The 20,972-nt window shown below is 37.3% G+C and overlaps 1 protein-coding gene across 2 annotated transcripts in view; it reads right to left on the bottom strand.

Moving 5' to 3' along the window:
- Positions 1-20,972, bottom strand: part of WWOX (WW domain containing oxidoreductase) — a 534,876-nt gene that overhangs the window by 277,337 nt on the left and 236,567 nt on the right. Inside the window, exon 9 of one of the 2 annotated variants that reach the window (XM_087740306.1) lies at positions 6,709-6,802. The exons of the other annotated variant lie outside the window; for it this stretch is intronic. Coding sequence (XP_087596432.1) covers positions 6,752-6,802 — 51 coding nt within the window. The 3' untranslated portion in view covers positions 6,709-6,751. The remainder of the gene's footprint in view (positions 1-6,708; positions 6,803-20,972) is intronic. 2 annotated transcript variants of the gene reach the window in all.

Raw genomic sequence — 20,972 nt, 5'->3', positions numbered from 1 at the left:
ATAACCTCCACAGTATTTAAACAAAGCAAATTAAAGATCGTGGTCCTATAAAGTGTACGGTTAGTTTGTAACATTGGATAGTAAGATGCGCGCACCTACCACTGGCTCCTTGCCAGTTGTGGTTAGCAGAATTAGGGTATGAACTTGGGATCTCTCAGTGAATAGCTGCTAACGCACCGGTGAAAGGTCATCGAAGCAGTCTGACTTCAAATATCCTGTGGAGGTACTGAAGTCTCTCGTTCCTCCACTATCTTTTGTCCCTACCCGGTTTACCTAATAGATGATCCTAACAATTCACATTGGCAGTCCTTTGTAGTGTAATGAACACTACGTGGTCTGATGAATGCAACCACTGCACAGAAAACGTCAGTCCTTTCATTAAGAAAACCTTCCCAAGTTCATTGTATTGAACCAGCGCTCCAGCTATTAGGCTGATACATGACACAGTCAATTCCAGTTACACTTTAAGTGACTATTCATGTTCAGTGAATTCAATTTTTAAGCCTCATTTATACATGTTTAGATATTTACATGTATGCACATTTCTTCCAACTTATTCTTGTACACCTTTTTCTGAGCTTTCTGTTATTATAGTCAGGGGGGCAGGGGGGGAGGGAGGGGATCATATTTCCCAACAGATCCTGAAAATACATAGCTGATGGAAAAGACACTGAAAAGCAAATCAGCAGCTTTCTGAGAATATACTTGCATAGACCTCTGAATTACTTGTAGGTAAAATAAATTGCAGTGTATGCATTTATTAATGTTAGATAAAATATCTGCACGAATTTCTTTAAAAAATGACTATTGTTATTTCGCATTTATTTCTGAGGACCCATTTTTTTATATTAGCCAATATAGCACCTCCTTGTATATAGCACTACAATTAGCGGCATGTAAACTTTTAAAGCAGGTAATTAAAAAAGTTAAGCTATTGCTGCTACTGAACAGAAAGCATCAGTTCTTTCATTAAGAAAACCTTCCCAAGTTCATCGTATTGAACCAGGACTCCAGCTATTAAGCTGTGCGATGACACAGTCGATGCCTGCTACAGTATCAATTCAATTTAAGCATCTTTTTGTTATCGCTAGCCTTTCTGTACTTTCTTTTAACTGACTTTGTTTATTGATAATTATTAGAGGACCGTTGGTTCCAAAAGATAGGTATATTTTCATTATACATATCCTCTACAGCACACAGGAGTAACAGTATTTCCGTACAGATCATGCTGAAGTCTGAAGCATTTAGAGTATGCACAGATCATGATACAGTTCTTTAGAAATGAAAAATAAATAAGGTCTCCTATTGCATCATTTGGATATCGAATGACGGAAATTTAGCTTTCCATCCACATATTCAAAAAGAACAGGGTGCTTACGTCTTTTGAAATATATTACAAAAATGTTTCCATTAACGTGGATTTGTTTTAAATTAAATATAAACTATCAAGTCTACTTTTCTACTATGAAAAAAATAAAATTATTATATCTTGACTTTAGCAGGCTTAACATGCTTGTGAACTAAAGCTCTACTGTTTGGGAAGTAAAAATACCTTTCTTAATATTGTATTTCACAAAATAAATTACAATTATGGGATGCAGGGACTTTGTGGTTTGATATACTTTGCAAGCGGAGAAGGGGGATGCCCTTCAAAGTTAGAGGGTAATCATTATTGACCTTGTGCATTCAAGACAGCATAGCAGGTTTCTATATAAAGAAACTTACAGAGAGGTCATTGAAAGCACTAGTGAAGAGACATAAAAAAAAGGAGATAGGACAGAATACAGCATCAGTTAAGCAGGTTAAAAATTTAACTATAAACAGATTTGGGAAGTGAAGACAAAAACAAAAGAACATTTTCTTCGTAAGTGTCATGCAAATTTATGGTTCTGCATTAAATGTTCATTATCAGTTAAGTAGCCTTTACAATGTAATTATTAACTTTTATAGTTTCTGCAAAGTTTTTTTCTCTTCTTTCCCTAGACATAGCATGAGCACTCTGTGGTTGTTGAACAAAGGGGCCTGTGCTTAGGGCTGGCACTCAGCAGGCAGGAATTTGGGTTCTGGTCTTCCCTCCTTTACTCATTCACTGGCTGCCTGTTAATCACGCTTTGTTTGAATTTACCTGTCTGCAAAATAGGTACCATAAAACCAGCAGACATCTCCCCAGGGTTATATGACACTTAGTTTGGCACTTCAGAAAGCACGCTTAGTAGAGCATTTTGAAAACACTGAATGAAAAGCATTATGTAATGAAAAATAAATTACTTTAGTATGATGAGGTTGTTTGGAAAATGTTCAGTTAAAATGCTCTGGTTAGGAACATTAAAACACCTGGGATACACAGTGGACAGCTTTAACATGCTTTTTTCTTTCAAACAAAATTTTAAAATAAGCTGTAGCACAGAAAAGGTCCTGTTCACATGTACTTTCTACTCCCATTTAATTAAATCACAGTCATTATTATGATACAGTATTCACATATTTTGTTTTCCTCTCTAGATAAAGAATAAAGAAATTGAAAGAGAAATAGAAATAAAAAGACTGAAACCTTACTTTTTTACTTTTATAAACAGAGAAGACACAAACCCGCCGACCTTTCTGCAGTCTGTGCTATTTCTCTTCAACCTACAGCCTCACGATGGCTGTATGAATTTGGCCTGGTTAGCCAAACCTCTCTTTTCTATTGGGTCTTTCATCTCAAGAACACCAGCCTACTGCGCAGCTAGGAAACTGCAATCTCAATACACTGAAAATCTCCACCAGAAGAGTCAATCATTCTTATTAATAGATGTCCACAGCGTCCTAGAAACAATTCACTCGCATGACTGTCCTGCCCCTTCAACTTCCCCTTCCCTGTCAGCCGATAGCACACAGTTTCCCAAAATATGTTTCATTTTCAAGAGAGAGATTTATTGCAGCCCTGTTATCACATTCATACCCTTCCTGAAAAGATAAAAATAAGAAAGACCTTACAAGAAGATGTTGTAGCAATAGCTAAATCATAAATGTTTGATAAGGAATGGCTAAATCCAGACAAATAACTGTTCAATCCCACTTTGTATTAGGCAGATAAAGTCATACAGGAAATCAATGTGATCTATTGAAATGAAAAAAAGTCCAGCTTAGGGACTATAAGGTATTACAGAACATGTGACATTACAAACGGGCTGCTTCCATAAGTGTTACACAATGAGAAGTTGCATAGTTTTTATTTATTTTTGTGTTTATGAATGTAAAAGCAGGATGTGAAAGTCACTATTTGTCAACAGGGCAAATGTGGGCAGCAGCGAAGTAGGTGAGAATTTATAACCTTTTTATTTTCCCAGTCTTGAAGGGAATACATAATCCTCTCTAGGGATAAAAGGATCTTCAGTCACCCACTAGCCCAGGGCTCCTTTTTAGCACAGGCTGACAGATGTGCTAAAATTATAAGTGAAGTGTTGTGATGTTGACTCCTAAAGCAGCAATCATTAAGGTTGAAATTAGTATCCCCTCCCAGCCATTCAAATGTTAAAAAGTTCTGACACCAGGAGTAATTGGACAACTTTACCTAGTGGGGATAGCATTACATTTTATCCTACTGACTTCTTTCTGCCTTTTTCATCCCTGCTCCAATTTAAATGAAGCAAAACAACTTTTTATACATCTTTCACTTACACAAAACAAAACAAAAATCTGCTTATGCAGAAAGACATCTCAAAAGCAGACATATGAGTTCACAACTACACATACAAGTAGTATTGTTTAAGGCTATACTATTTCAGCTGACAACAGTATTTTAAATAAGATGCAGTTAAAAAAAAGACTGAAGGAAAATATAAACAGATGTCCTAATATGTATTAGCATCTGCTGAAAGAAATTTCATTTGAAAATGTAAAATACACTTTTCTGGCTATATGTACTAATTAGTTACATGCAGCGTTAACATACTTTAATCTTCTGAAATACAAGTTTCACATGTACTGTATTTATGTACACCTGGATATATCTGCAGCAAGTATAGCAGTTGCTATAAATGGCAGTAAGTGCTAAAAGATATAAGCAATCCACACAATTAGATTTCAGGTCATTTGGATTAGTGTGAACTAAAAAACATGTTAATGTGCTATACACACTGCCACTTCCTCAAATATTGCTGAGTTTGCTACATTAACTAATGGATCATCGCCTGATAAACACTGGATGTGTGCAGACCAATAAAGCCTCAAATTGTCTCTACTGACTCAGACCAAGATTTTCACAATGTCACAAAACCAGCAGTGCCACTGTACTATTGCACTATTTGTTTGTGCTGTGTGTCTAGAGAAAAATGAAGCATATGATTTAATGCAGTTTTCTGATAGATCTTCCTTCTTTATTTTACGAGAAAAACTTAAAATGTAGTTCAAGGCCTACATTGTAATGTAAAATATGGGAAAGCTGCTGTGAAACCTAACCGGTGTTTTAAAATCAAACAAAATTCAATGTTTGTGAATGCTTAATACTTTGCTATTGAGTTAGATTCAATTTATAAAGGTTGATGAGCACATCAATTTCTCGCATGAACAAAGAAAAGTGTTAATACTGTGACTCTCTCATAGTCCTGTACTGTACATCGAGCCACCAGCTTCAACAGCCTCACTAAGCCCTACACTTCATCTTTCAGCTGAACTGTGCATATTGCTTCATCTACACTGGGCTCCTGCCCAGGCCTACTACCCCTCTCCATCAAACTGCGCTGGTCTCATGCAGAGAGCAGACACACCTGAACTTCTATTACACCACCTTGCTGTGCTTCCTTTCCAGTATGTCACTCGCACGTCAGGCTACTGAAGGCTTACTGGGCTAATGCACAAATCTTGCTCTAATTAAAGACAGGAGACAGGCTAATGTGCACAACTAAGTTCTGCTTTGGCACTGTAGCGCTGCAGCTGGGGTAGTGAGTGCTGAACCGATTGAGAATTTTGATAGTTAATGATTCATCTCAAGGCAATCGGTGGGCCCTTCTGTCCCTCATCAGCTTCCTGGCCGTTCAGCATTACTGAGAATATGGTTTCCAATGCTGAACTACTAGCTGACCCAGCTGGGAAAGCCTCTTCCAAACTGCGTTCTCCTACTTTCAAGGCCACTAAGCACTACTAGATGGGGAGCATTGAGGCAGTCTGCACAGATGCTGTGCAAGGAACAAGGATAAGATTCCTGTATCTTGGTTTTGAAGATATTCCTGTCTGTTTCTTTCATCTTGTAATTAAGTTTTTTGACTTGTACTTGCTATGATCTGTCTCTCTAAGGATGCGGTTGGTCAGGTCCCCTTCTGTAACCTCCTTCATTGTAACCCATCAGTCCTCCGGACTTGCCATAACTGCCAGCTCACCAGAATTTACTTCTCATCTGTGCTTAGATTTCTGTTCTCAATCTGTTTCTGTCTGGTTCATCGCCAATTCCTTCTTTTAACTGTAAGACTTTCATCCTACACACCCACAGGGAGGTCCAACCCACAAATATCTCACCCCTTTTCTCTCTGCTCCTGCACTCATTATGCTGAGCATCTTTGGTAGAAAACTTACTTTTTCAAAACAAATTCATCCTTTCTTCCTCTAATACTGTAGTCTGTCTATATAGAAATCTTCAGTTTAATCCAGTTTATCCTGATTCACTATCAACATGTCAACGTTCACCCTAGATCAACTGCAAGATAGTCGTTTTCACTGATGACTTCCTAAATTTTCAAACAAGCATTTCCATGCTTTCTTTTATTCTGCTTACAGATCTGCCCACAAGCATTTGCAATATTATCTCATTATCTTTTTTCATAATCCACATTAAAATTCTCCTTTTCTTTGGTATCTAATCTTTTCTTTGGCATAAAAAAAAATCATGCCTAAAACAGGGCCTACCATATTGATTAATATTATCTCATTATATGCTTGTTCTTTTTATCTATCTGTATCCCTGACTTTTGATTAACACTTAAATTTTAAGCAATACGGACTTGGAACAATCTTTTTGGTTTATTTTGCATGTTTATTAATATGGCTGGGTCCTCATCTGTGACTAACAATCTAGGCACTGCACTAACGATAATTATCATCATCTTGTTGTTCCTTCTTTGTTGATATATAAGCATGTAAACTGGATTTTGTTTTCTGGGTAGGACTGCCAGGGATGATTGTTAGGAGTTCTGCTTGAAGAAGAAACTCAGGCGCTTTTAGTAATCGTTTTCAAACTAAGGGTTGTAGTCTTTTGTTTTTTTTCATGGAAATTAAGGATGGAAAAATCTTCAGGGTAACTGCCAGGAAAAATGGTTTGGAAAGTACTAATTAGAATGACTTTGTGTTATGTTGTCAGATAAGCAGCATACACATAAATTTTTTTACTAAACATATTGTAAGAAAATAAAAGAAAAATGAATTGCAAATTCTGCTTGTATATGTATCAACAAGGACCACGAGCATAATACACCAAAGTGACAGTCGGTCTCCACATAAGAGAGAGAACGTGAAATGCTAACTCTCATAGACAAATTTAAAAGATGAGACAGTTCAAATGCCGGAGAACCCTATTTAAGAATGGAAGCACCAGTATTCTTCTCCCAAATCTTCATGAGTTGGAGGTATTAAATTATCTAGTCTGATGCCAGCACTTGGATTAAATTCTAATACATTGCCATGCACTAATTCTATTATTAGGAAACGAAAGGGGAACAGAACATGCAAACACATTACCATGACTGTATAAACTGTATCTTTATGGGGAATAGGAATTATTTTAAGGACATCTGAAGCTCTGTTTTTCTTGCATGAAATCTGGGGCGTGAACCTGAAAAATTAGCAAAAGGGCAGAAAAGCTTGAAAACAAGCTGATTATGACAGTCCTAGCAAGAAGAAAGTGAAAATGCAAATGAAATAGACATTTTCTAAATATAGTTTAATTTATAAATAAGACTTCACATCACAGATTTGTTTATCCTCATTTGGTGATAATTGTTCACAGCAGAATATATCAGAAAATTCTATAATAGGAACCACAGCCAGGAAATGTTAAATAATTAATCACCCTCCCAGCCACTTGCATTTCTGTTGATATAAATGACCGTATAATTCCAAACCCAATTATCACTACTTAGCCATTCCATTTTGTAGTTAAAATCCCACAAAATTAAAGTGCATCAATTGTTAATGGTAATAGACCAGACAAGGGATTAAAGATTATTTTAATGTTTATTTCCTGTCAGGAGGTTTTTTTGGCAGGAAGCACTACAGACAAAAGGCTACATTAAGATGAGATTCATACAATGTATTTAAATCTACTAACTTCTAAAAACCTTATGGTATAATTACTTGTTTAATCTACTTGTTCCCTGAAGATACCAATGGGGGTTTATCAAGCCAACTTCACTACATCTGCTTTGTAGAAATCAAAATATTCTCTTTAACTTTGCAAAAAGCAGTCAAGCTTACCGTAAACACAATTCTAACAACAATAGACTTGAAAAAGGAATGGACTATACTAAAATACAAGGGGAACCAGATTACTATCAGGACTTTTTTGTGTCATATTCTGCTTGGTTTACCCCCTGTTACTACTGGCACTATGTATTTGCATACAAGATTTGGTCCTTGTAAACACACTTAAAACAATCACTTTAATACCAATAAAACTTCATTAATTACAGAACTTTTTTTTACCTGCCACAAAGTGGTGACTTTTCTCTACTTTTCAGAAAAGTATTTATGCAAATGCGTTATATAGAGAAATCTCTCGGTTCACAGATTACTTTGTTTTCTTAAAATGCTTTTTTTTATCATAAGGCATTGCCAACAAACCCGATAGAAGTGCTTTTTTTGCATTAACACAGTGACTGGAACTCTGCAGAATTGGGTGTGAGGGCTTAGGGATTTGGGGAGGAGCTCTTACAGTTTACTGTTTCAATAGGCAGCAAGAGTAGGCTGAATTTTATGGGCTTCAAAAGGTTATTCATCTGCATAAAGTTATAGACATGCATCCGTATCTTGGGTCTTTTGTGATGAAACCATCAGATTCGGAGCTGGCAATAACTGTGCCAGTTATTTTAGGCTTACACTCACATTACCCTACACAACCTCATTCATCTGATTCTAGTTTCTTTTCTGTATAAGCAGAAATCTGTGTATGTACTAAATATAAAAGCCAAGTGGGAAATACTTGTGTTCTTGTGTACATGCATTCCCTTCCTTGCCCATTCAGCAATACTATCCAATTCTCCAAAATCTCCAGACAATTTATAGCACGAGAACATTATAGTACTCTGTATCCACACTTCTTTTTTCTGCAGGAAACCCTTACCCTGCATATATCCAATAAAATAACACACTAAATCATGATACAAATAGCACGGTACATAATCACTTCACAGTGTATCAATGACAGATATTGTTTCTTGGTCTGTTTCAAACATTTCATTAGGAGCGCGTTCGCTGTTTGGCTAAAGTTGCCTTTCATTCTTTCTCTTCTCTCTCCTCTTTATAGGAGAGAAAGACAGCCAGGACAGGTCTGTGGCAGTAACACTTCGGTGCTGTCACAAGGAAGGGATTTACAGCCTACGAGATTGCTCAGGAGGGCAGTGAAGAAGTTCCTATCTAAAACCAGGATCACCTGGCAATGATATCACTGATTTGTGAACAGTGAGTTTATTAAATGCCCAGTGGTGTTAATAACTCAAACGTCATCAGATTCAGGTATTGAGAAAGAAGCTTCTAACTGAGACATTCTAAATAGCTGTTCATCCTGGAGTCCCAGTTGTTACAGGATATTACATTGATGATGCATGTTTGGCATAAAGGAGCACTGCAGAATTAAAATTGCTATGTAAGGTACTTTTCCCTTGTTTTCCTTGATATGCACACCCCCACCACCAAAAAAAAAAAAAAAAAAAAAAAAGGAAAGCAAAACCCACAACAAAGTTCAGAGTCCATATCTCTTCTGAGATTTGTGAGAGCAAGTAGACATGGTACGGAAACCCATTCCATAACCTTTCACCAACATAAAATTTACTGTGAATAAGGCCCTACAACTCTATGCTCAGCTCTGATTTAAACCTCTGAAACCCAGCCTCCCAAGAACACTTCCATTCTAATAAATACCTCACCATGACATGATATGCTAATTACTTGGGTCCTAGGGGGAGCTTAAACAACCTATCCACAAGCAAACTCTACTACAACACTCGCTCAGGTGGCCAGGACAGGATCTGGCCTGAAGTTAAGTATTCTTATTTAGCAGGTTTAAGATGTTATTTAAGTTAAAATCATGCCAGCCATCCCAGCTTCTCTTCCCCAAATACTGCTGCTGTGGCAAAAAGCAAAGCAGGTTTGGTTTTCGAGACTGAAAATTTCTCTGTAATTTTCTACGGTATTCAAGACTTTATCAACGAGAAGAATTAATCTAACTCGTGGAAACGATACTTCCTTCAAAACTCTAATGTTCTGTATTTTTTACTTTTAAATTGTGGCATTAATAATGGCCTCAGCAGCAAGTGGAGAAAATGTGTGAAATATATGCCCTCTTTATAGATTTCCTGTTTCTGCAGTCTCACTTGAAAAATGGCAGTGCCCTGCCATCTGAAGTTTTCAGTTTGTTTAACTCCAAGCAAAAGACAATTAAACAACTTACAGTATACGGTCATGAGACTATAATTGCTCACCATTGCTACTTGTTGTGTCAGCTGCCACAATGAGCAGCAGCATTTTAGCTTTACTAGCCTGGCAAGCCTGCCGGAGGTTACTGACTATGGCAATGGCCTCACGCTAAGAAGAAAATATTTCATGAGCAAAAAAATTTCCACAGCATTTTTGAGGTGCTGAATTAGCACAGAGTAAAATGAAAAGACTCCATGCTGGACAAGCATCTAGAAGTACAGGGCATCTTTTGATCATTTTTTCTTAGAAGCCAACAAATTAATATTACATTATCTTTTTTATGTTCTCACACAATTTCTTACAATTCTCCCATTTTCTATAAACATTTTTTTTCAAAATTCCTGTAAGCAAATTTATATCCTGAATCTATACATCTTAGGTTATCCTCTGCAACACAGAGGTTTTGTGTAAGAAATGACGTATCAGTCTCTAATAGGAAGTTCTAAACACTTGAAGAATGGATGGTTTAGATGAATGACAAAAATAAATCAAGCCTTTCAAATCCTGCTTTGGGTAGAAATCATTCCCAAACCAGACTGACCAAAACAAGGTCCCATTTGAGAGATGTTCAATGCAGATGTGCATCTTTGTGCACAAAGACATTTTCAGAGTTGGCCCTATTTTGACATTTGTAGACAAGCGACTTGTAGATATGGCAATCACAGACCAACATCTGTTCTATCATTATTGATACCCTCTACTATAGGCTGAAATAAGAAAAAATAACTTAGATCACCAATGCACATCCCAAACATTGTAGTTCCCAGTCTAGCACACTCTCAGGACTACCTGTTATCCACATCAAAGACAAAAAGCACATCATTAACATCATTCTCTGTAATGGCAATGCAAGGGAATTCATATTAATGGTTGCCTAAGAGTAATCATGGTAGACTCTTGGCATTAAGATGAGGAATAAGGAATATTAATTTTCCAGAACATGAAAGCATAAATGACACTTACATCTCTATGCAAAGCCTACACAAATCAATTGCCTAAATGAAATTCAATTCAAGATTCTTGGTATACCGACATAGAGACAGAACTCTGTATGATCAACAAGATGAACAGGAAAACTATATTTCTAAGACCACATGTCATTGTCTAGTGATTCTTTTGGCTCTTTCTGGTATGCAAGAAAATATTAAGTTTTTTAATGAATGCAAAAATAGAACACAAAGCATATGCAAAGTGAAAATATAATATCTGGACAATAGAGCTTAAGGGTAAAAGGATAATGAAAGAAATTAAAAAGGAGAGAATAAAAGCATTTAATATGATTATGACATTCTAATCTTACTAATATCTGTACTGGAGAGTAAAATAAGTTTTAACTTCCAGTTTATTTTTGACAATACAAATAAATAATTGTATATAACCTCATAATCATTACCAATGTGCTACACTGTGAAATGTGACTCTCTAAAATGCCAGAGCAGATTTCTCAATGCATTGTCTCTCACTGACCTCCAGATCAAGTCTGCTCAGTGTCTGACTAAAAGAATGTTCTTTGGTTTTGTTTTTGCTTTTCTAAATAACTGCTAGCTCTACAAATTCATTATGGAACTAGAATAAAATCCAATCCATTCTTCCATAGCTATGTTGGCTTAGCATCACCAAAGGAAATACAACGCATTTTAGTTACTAAGGTGACCAGTTACAACAGTAATTCCACACAGGACTAAGATACAGTAAGATAAAAGCCGCCGGTTTTATGTGTTAATCCTTCTGCCTAGAAGTGTCTATTGAGAGACAGCACGCAGGAAAGAGCAGGAAGTAACATAATTTATTCAGCAAGAATACTATGGGGCACAAGTGCTGAAAAAAGGCTTACACATACCCCTCCCACCTAGTTTTCCATTGAGCTAAAATGTACCTGTGAATATTAAATATTTATTCCATTTTTCATACTCACTGTTTCCTCCTTCTCATATTTATTTACTTAATTTCTTTATAAACATTTAGAATTTACTTTTGCTGAATAAATAAATTAAAAGATGAGGAACCTTTAAACAGACAAAAGGCTCTGGGAGTTTTGCTACTGGCAAAAGGAGAAATTGCTGCTCATGGATGTAATGAGTCAACTACCAACGTGGAAATCTGGCAGGATTCCTGCCTTTTTGAATCATGGGATATATGACTTCATTTTAGTGTATAAGGTTTTTCTTGATAAAGTTGATTCTGCACGTTATTTTTGCAGTTGGTTTTAGTTTCTTCTATCACCGTGTCTCACTCAAACCATTACGAGTTCATCAGTAATAACCAATTGACATCTTCCCCACCTCTTTTATCAAAGTCAGTGAAGTTTTCAAATACACCAGATTGTCAAGCACATATAAATCATAGGCCAAAACTAATTCCTGGGCATAATCCTATTAAAACTGTGAAGTAAATTCATCTGACTAAGTTCAACTCAGTGTATTTTACTCAGTGGAGTAGGTAGTACAATTTTCTTTCATCCCGGAAGACTTTATTTTATAATTCTTTCATCTGGGATTCTAGGAAATGTTAAGATGTTAACTATCTGACAGAGTTCAAATCAGTGCCAAATAGTTTATTATAGCACAGGTTTTATTCCCCGATTTCAGGGGACATGGACTTCTGATGAAAAAGGTGGAGTAATTCTTGCCTCAGTGTGTAAAATCAAGATCAATTTAGTAACCCACTCCTCTAATACCGTATGTGCAAAGAAATAATTTAGACTCCTAGTTAATTTGAGTATTGAACTGAAATTCTGCAGCTGCTTTCTGCCAGTCCTGAAAACAGAAATTAATTTCAATGACCAAGTCGAACGGAGTGCTGCTCTGTCAGGTAATTAGTCATCGTCTTTTGCTACTCAGGGTCTATCACTGTGTTAATCCATACATAAACCCCAGTATTCCCCTAGTCACTCACAATCTAAAGAGCTGTTTAACTACCTATTTCTCCCATTCAATCCTACCCCAGATATCAGCTGCAAAATGAGCATTCTTTCATGTTTAGCTTTCTTCCTACTATTTACTGCCAGCAGAATTAATGCAACTGATTTACATTTTCTTTTTTCTGTTTGATCAAGTCTGCTGTTGATTAAGTAGAGCTTAAGGGAAAAAATTATACTCCTGCAGCTTTCCTACTTGACTTGCCAGTTTATTAATGAAAGAAACAAGGATATTGATGGCCCAGAAACTACAAGTGCAGCAATTAAAGGGTATGTCCTTCCAAGCTTCTAATTAAAAAAAAAGTTCTTTTGTATTAAAAGATATAGTTTAGTGTCATATTTATATCTAATTCTCACTTCTGCTGTTTTACTTTTTTGCTTTGTTTATTCTTTTTAAACAGAAATCTACTGGGAAAACTTAGATCAGGCAGAATAAAGAAACGTTCCCTGACAACCATTTCTGGAAGCTTTGTTCCCAAACAACAGTCTTAATGATAAAACAACAGAAACAACCCCGCCCCCCCCAAATCCTTACAACAATGAAATATCCACTGATAAATACCACTCTGAAGGCAACCCAGTGTTATTTTTTTCTTGTGTACATTAGTAGAGTTTGTCCAACATCAGATTCAAGAAAACTAAAGATTTTTGATACAAGTCCTTTTGGACATATAAAGATAACTGGACTCTTCCCTCCTCCTAATACTTTCTTACTTAGTATCTAAATTCTAGATCACTTTTTTCATGTCAGGTATTTATATGAATGATCTCATACAGTTTCTTTCTGCTTCCTACCTAGTTTGATTTTTGCAATTCCTCCTTCAGAAATACCTGAAGCCATAACATTGCAAATATTTTATGACTCTGCTGAGTCAGCCCCTTGCACATTAATGGCATACCTTTAACATCAGAACTACAAACAGACAAATAAATGACTCCTATTTCTGTCTAGGACTTTGGTTTTGTGGTGTGCAATTCATCTGAACACATGCAACAGAAGCCTAACGTTCTGGCTAAACCAAACTTTGCATGCATGCACAGACAGACTGACTGTACAGCACCTGTGGATTAAGCGCGACAGACTCGGTCAGCACAAAGATCAACCTGCCTGCCCCACATCCAAAACATGCCGCACACAGCTCAAAGTACATCTCCATCCGCACACCAGGTACCTCTCCCAGATTTCTGCACAGCAACATACTCCTCTCATTTAGTTAGCAGATGTCTAGAAATCCCTGGGAAATTACATTAAAAACAGGTACAATGCAAAAGTTATAATCTAGCATCCCATACAAGTGATGGCAGGTATTTAATGCATTGAAAATGACTGTTCCCTGCACTCATGTTCAAGAGAGGAAGGGAAGTAAAACATCTTCCTCCTCCTGGCCTCTGTCCCTCATAGCTGAGAATGGTGAGAACTGCTGTGATCAGATTAGGTAGGTAATCTTGTGTATTATCGGATTCCCAATAGTCAGAGATAGCTGTGTATTTAAGGACAGTAAGCTTTTCTTAAAAGAGGTACTAAAGTGAATCACAAAATTTCCCAGAGCTCCCAGATGGACAAAAGGGCAGTAAACAAGAGTGATTCTTCCTTAGGGCTAACAGGGTTAGCGATGTTGCTCTCAGAGCAGATTGTGTCAGCCACAATACGACCGTCCACATTTCTCCGTGAGCCATCCCAGACATGCCTCTCCCTGTTTGCCTGTTAGCCTGAAAAAACCTTGTGCAGGAGGGGAGTGGAGTTGTCCTAACAGACCTTTTGCGATAGAAACTTCTCAATCACTTCCAGTTTTAAGGTGACTTCATAGAAATGGTGACCCTCACAAGTACCACTTGAAAGACACAGAAGCTTTAATCTTTTTCAATGGAATGGGAAGAGCTCTTATCTCTCCTCTGACCCTTTTTCCCCTCTAGCCTTACACTCTTGGCACCATTGAAAAGTCAGAACCATTAAGTTGGTGTCAAGTGGCTGTGCTATTCATATTCTATTATAGTCAATGACAATTAACAGTGCCATTCAGAAAACCCAGGTACTGTATTACACAATTGGAAAATTGATCTTATCTGAGGCTCAAAAATCAGCAATGTTCAGACCTCAACTCACAGGCAAAAAAGAAGAAAAGAAAAAAAAGGGGGGAAGTACTGCCTGACCTCAGGACCACATAGCAAACAGCCATGTGCAAGGCGCAGAAACAACTTGAAGAAGTGGCCAAATCTCTGTATGAATATAAGCTCTGATTTTTATCATCAAGGAAAATGATGTTAGAAAGAAGAGTACAAATTCAACTGAATGCTTGATGATCACCTTCAAAGTTGTTATTGCAGGCAAAATGCAACATCTTAGCATTGCTGACACATCAGAAAACCTCTGCGTGTGTCAATTCCAAGCTCTTTGCAGCACACGCCCACAGGCAAGCACCCCTCCACCTACAACATAATCTTCATTTCTAGTACTAGCACTGAACATCTATTTTCATGAATGTTTTTCCTAGAAATGAGCACAGACACATCTTTCTTCTAATGAATTACTGAATGGATCCAAAAGGAGAGGATTAACAAATAACTCTCTACTTTGGAAAGTGAGAATGTTTCCCTCTGTCAGTGAATCTCAGCATTATCTACAAACCGGTACAATAGTTGATTACAGTTTAGTCTATCTGCTTGAAACCACAGGGGGAATTTTAGATAGCAAAACTCAATTAGCTAGCCTGAATTTAACTAAAGCACCTGAGCTAAAACCTTTTCACGCAAAGGATGCATTGTAGAATCAGGAACAGCTCCAGCCCACCATCACTCCTGATTTTTACACCTGGTCTCAGAGGGCACTGTTCCTCCATGCCACGTGCCCAGGGACACTGGCTTTTAGCAGAATCCAAAACCAGAACCAGTCTTATTGAATCAGCAAGCCATTACATCACTTATATTCCCCAATCAAGTACTGACTAACCCACACAAGTACAGCATAACCTAACAAGTTCACATCCTGGAGTAGATTGCAAGATCAGTAGAGTCACTACTTCAGTTCAAGCACGTAACTGAAACACTTTGCAATTAGATGGGGAAAAAAACCAAACCCAAACCAACAAGTATTCTTCCATTCAAATTCTGAGTCCTAAAAACTCGATGATTGCACAGGCTGATGGAAGGAATGTGCCATTACATGCAATTCTGCTCCAGGTTGCTGTTTTCCAGGCCAGGACCAGTGAAGTTCTTCCTGGACCTGGGCCTCTCTAAGATGTCCTGAGCCTCTGTGATGAAGTCAGGTGTCTTTGTTTTTCCCCTGCCTTCACTCCAGGTATAAGGTACCTGTATGAAATACTGGAGAGTAAGGCCTTACACACATTACTCTGGAGACCCATGTTCGAATCCATTCTAGTTGAAAAAGCGATAGTCCCAAATCCACCTTTGCTGCACCTGGCAGAGAACAGCTTGTATTCTACTAGGTGTTTCAACTGATGCCAAGTTTTCCTGGGGAATCAGGAACAGACTGAGCACAGAAATCATCTTTGTCTGTTTATCATTTTACTTCACAGAATACAATAAGAAATCATCAGCTAGCTTCAGTTCTCTGGGAAAAAGTCTCAGATTGTTGCCTTAATGAAAAACATAGAATAGGCACAAAGCCACTATAGTTATACTTAAAAATCAATACTCCCTATTGGTCTTATAATTTGTGTACCAAATATCTGCTTTAAAATGTGCACAAGCCTCAAAATAAAAGCTAGGGAGTTTATATCTCAGACTTTTAAATGTTTTCTACAGTTTCAGTATTTGCAAAACAATTGGAAATGTTATATAGGATTCTCTGCTTGGCAGTGAGAGTCTATTCTATTTTTTATTTCTTTTATTGAGGGGTAGAATAAAATTCCCAAACTGCTCCAGTGCAATTAAAATTACTTTTATTCATACAGTTACCTCTACGTCCACCATAAGCATTCCACAGTACTAATCCTTTTAGGCCCTGATCCAGCAAACCACTTTACTGTGTCTTATTCTTAAAATTACAAGTCTCCCCACTGATTTCAATACAGTTATATTAGGGATGAACTCGGCCTACTATAGCACAAATAATGTTAAAAATACAGTTAAAAAAAAAAAGCAAGGAAATCGAAAGCCTAAGAGACTTCAATATTTCTCTGTTTTAAAGTAAGGCATTACTAGTGTGCATTTGAGTACAGTCCAATAGTGGGTTATTTTTGTACAGTTAGGCCAATTCAGGTAAGGAGACTCTTTGTATTAGAGATGCATTGATTTTAGATCTAGATGGTTTCAATAAGCTTCTTACACCCAAATGTTACAAGGACAGGGACATGAAAATGTCAATTACATAAATAAATCTGTATGTATTGATAAATGCCCAAAATTAAATAAACCCACTTCACTCTAAGAGGCTTTGCAGCTGATACAGTTGTAAAACAATAAGAAAACCATCATAATTTGCATTTTTATAGCTGCATTCATCAATAGCTCAAATATTTATTGCAAACACCAACCCACTACAGGCAGGAACTGTATGATGGTATAGCCCTGCTTTGACTATAAAGACACTGAACCATGGCTGGACACTTGGCTACAACCAAAACTTCTTAAAGTGATTTAAATCGTTATTGTCTTTGGCTACTTCTTTCTGCCTTGTTTTTGCTGGTGCAAGAATTTATACGAACATGCAATGAACTGGATCAGGAAACTAACCTGGCTGAAATATAAACCATCGAAAAGTGCTGACTTTAATGAAGAGGGCAGCTCAGGGAAGCAGGAGCCTGAGACTGCTTAAGATAGCATTGCCCCAAAATAACCGTACATCAAATAGCATATCCTGAGGCTCAGAGCAGCAGCCAGAAGCAGAACCATGGATTGCACCAATTTAACCACGTAAGCCGTGGAGGTATAGTGGGATGAGAGCCACAAAATGGATGGGGGACATTTCTTGAGTAGCTTCACAGCACAGCTTCTGATCGCTGTGGAGCGACAACAAAATTTAATTTGCCAAGGATGGCTAAATACCCCAAGCAAGATGACTCTACTTGAAAGCATTTTCCCCTGACTTCCAGATTGTTTCTCCAGCCTTATCAGCCAGCCTTCCTAATTGGCTCTCAACAATATTTTTAAGTGTGTGCTTTACCACCATTTAAAGCAGTGCACATGAGAGAGACTGAATACATTAGGCAAATGAATTCCTGTGGACATTGTGAAGGGAATAATGCCCTCCTATTTGGTTTATCCTGTACTGCAATAAATGTGGGTTTTTTTCAGTCAAGGTGCTGCAGTAACCCAAATGATAGTTATATTAGACTTATAAAAGACAACTTTAAGAAAGATCTTGCTGCAATAAAAGTGAGGATTTTTTTTCCCTTGGCATCCCAGCTTGCCATAGAAATGAGTGAGTTGCTGAATTTCTGCCAAGTGTAGATGGTTCAGCATGCTATTAGATTAGTCTGTTTATACAGAAACAGCCAAAAATAGGAAACACACAGAAGCTATTAAAGATATTGTCCTGTGAGGGAAATATTTGAATGGTTTTGTTACTGCAACTGGGAAATAAGATATGAGTCAGTATTAATGTGATAAAGAAGTTAATGTGTTCTAAAGCAAACAGTTAGTTTCTTCAGCTTGTCTCTGAGTTGACAATAAAATAAATGTACAGACAATTATGTAGGGTTGGATGAGCCTGCAAGTAAGTGTATCCAGCTTAAAGCTCAGCGCTGCCAGTAGGTTAGAATTGAAACTCTGTTATCAAGTAATGATATGCTAACCCCAGGTAGTCTTCAAAGAAAATGGATGATTCAAATCACCATGCATCACTGAGCTGGTGGAAGAATGGTCAATAGTGTTTAAGCTATTTCAACTGGTCAAAGAGAATTTCATAGAAAAGTTCCTTTGCCTTGACCATTTTGCAATGGATTTCCTAAATTCTTTTCACTTTTGACATAGTCTAATGAAAAATAAAAACACCTTGGTTTTTTTATTTTATTTTATTTTTAATCAGGGCAGTGGCAATATTTCATAGTGGATTTTACTGGCTTTTTAAAGAGCGAGCCAGCACAGAGAAATTTGCCTGTCCCATGTGTGACACCGAGCATTCATTCCTAAACACAGCCACACACAATCCCGATACCCTGACCTCCTTCTCCCTCTTCCACATATTAACAAACTTAACTAATTCTTAAAGGGTGGCAATGCCTTAAAACTTCTAACGTAAAGTAAACAAAGGAACATATCAATAAAAGGTGTAGATATTTTCTCTGCAGTAACCCACTTCTGCAAACCCAAAGACCACATATACCATTCCTTAAGGGCCAACACATTTGACCAGTGAAGAAGAACAAGTCCAAAGCTAAATGACTCTCCCACTGAGAAATGCCCCTCTGCGGTATCTTCTTTTTTATGGTGAGAGTGCCCTGGGCCAAGCCAAGCATCTTCCCTGATGTTAGCCCATTTATTAGGACATGAGAAGAGGAGCAGCATCTTAAAGTGCACAGGGTAACTTACACTAGTCAATGCAGAATAAAATTTTGCAAGAACACAGAGGCATTTGATTAGCAGGAGCCTCATGAATTCTACACCAGTGGCTCATTTCCAGAGGGATCTGAAAACTGGCCTCAAGTCATTCTGCCCATGTTATGTATACACAAAGATTAGGCACAGTATTTGGAAGAGGAAGCAGCTGCAGAAATTCTGTACCAGAATTAAATACCTTTACATTGCAGAGACAAAAAACTGCAGGTAGTATAATGATATTTACAGTAAAATTTAAGAACTCTGCAATAAGCAGCAGCCAGATCTTGGAGCTGGGCTCTTCCCTGGAACACATCTACTCAAAACCAAGTCAAGATGCTACATCAACAAGTCTAAAGACTGTTAGTGATTTGGAGGCCTTAGTTGAAATTTATCTCCGGGTAAATATTTCTTTCCATTCAACCCCACAGAAACTAGGCTTGTTTATTATTTCTTGAGCCTAATTCCTTACTTCAGGCAATAGGAAGCATGACCTATGTGTCCCCTGACACCAATCAGATAAGGACAATATTGTTGCCCATATGCAAAGGACCCTCCAAAATTGAGGGGATGCACGGCATTTTCCTTCCTCAGCATGTTTCCTTTGTGAACATGCAGTCCTTTTCTAGAATGGGAATCCCTTTAGCTGGAGAATAAATTTGCAACATCCTTTCAGTGTCTGTGGCAGTGTAATCCCAACCTGAACAGTTTAGAGCATATATTGCTGTTCTATAGATGTATTAGTATATATAAAGCATATATTGCTATTGTTTAGATAGAACACTGGAGTCTCTTTAAACAAACAAATTCAATTTATTACTTGTTTGTGATTGTTCACTAAGCATCTGCATTTTTAAAATGGTATAAGCTAACAGCAGAGACATAGCAGTCACTCTGAAATGAAACAACAGACACAGGAAATGTAATGCGCCTTGAAGATGTTTAAGGTTTATGAGGTTTAAAGAGAACTTCCTTTTTCAGTAAAGGGACAAAGTAACAGAAAAAGAGAGTAAGATGTTTGTGCTTGGAACTGGAAGAAGAAAAAGGAGCTAAGTAAGTTTTACTGGCCACACGTCTCAAACCAAAATGATGTCTTTTAAACAAAAGCACCTCTCTTGCTTTGTTTCATTTTCAAACTGTAATGTCTGAACAAGACAACGGAAAAGTTTAATCTCCCAAAACATGAATGCTGAAAACAAATGCATTAGAAAATACCAAGCCAAAGCTATGCTGGTGACACAAATGTGAAAAATGGAATTGAAATAAACTGTGCCAGAAATCTATTTCTAAAAATATGTCTTTACAGTAGTGATATTTATAAATTTGACATACTCTAAAATTTAGCTCACTAAAGATTATTTCTATGCAAATATGCATTTCTCAAACCCCATAAGCATGCGAAAAATCCAAAACACATTTCTTGAAAATCAATTTCTGTGCAGTACAAATGTATCAAGTTAGAGGCAGCATGCTGATAAATATTAAAAAGGTCTACATTGTACAAAATGAAAACTTATAGCAGGACACAGTAGTACAGTGCAGTATGTAGAGGTTCAGAGAGAACATGAAACAGCCCCACGGTTTCAAAAGGACTCTGTGGTCTGACATTAGTCATTTTGGTTCTGATAAAGGATGTTGTAGAAGGTGCTGCCCACATTATGCAAATCACTAACCACTTAATTTCCTTCCCAAGTGGTAAAGCTCAAGCGTTTTCCCTGAACATACAGTGCTCATTTTCTTGTAACTCTGTGGTTTCTTTTCAATAGCCTGTGAATGCCAGCAAGTAAGAAGACAGCAGTAAGAAACTAAGAGGTTACTCAATGATTCCAAAGGTTATAGGAGTGCTTTTTAGATACAGATCTGAACATAAATTCTAGACATCCACAAAGCATTTTTACTT

Source organism: Nipponia nippon, unplaced genomic scaffold (genome assembly GCF_047370975.1).
Source record: "Nipponia nippon isolate SJK-2023a ecotype South Korea unplaced genomic scaffold, ASM4737097v1 scaffold_7, whole genome shotgun sequence".
Classification (NCBI taxonomy): Eukaryota; Metazoa; Chordata; class Aves; order Pelecaniformes; family Threskiornithidae; genus Nipponia; species Nipponia nippon.
Note: the sequence above shows the minus strand (reverse complement) of the source record. Positions and strands in the feature narration are given on the sequence as shown.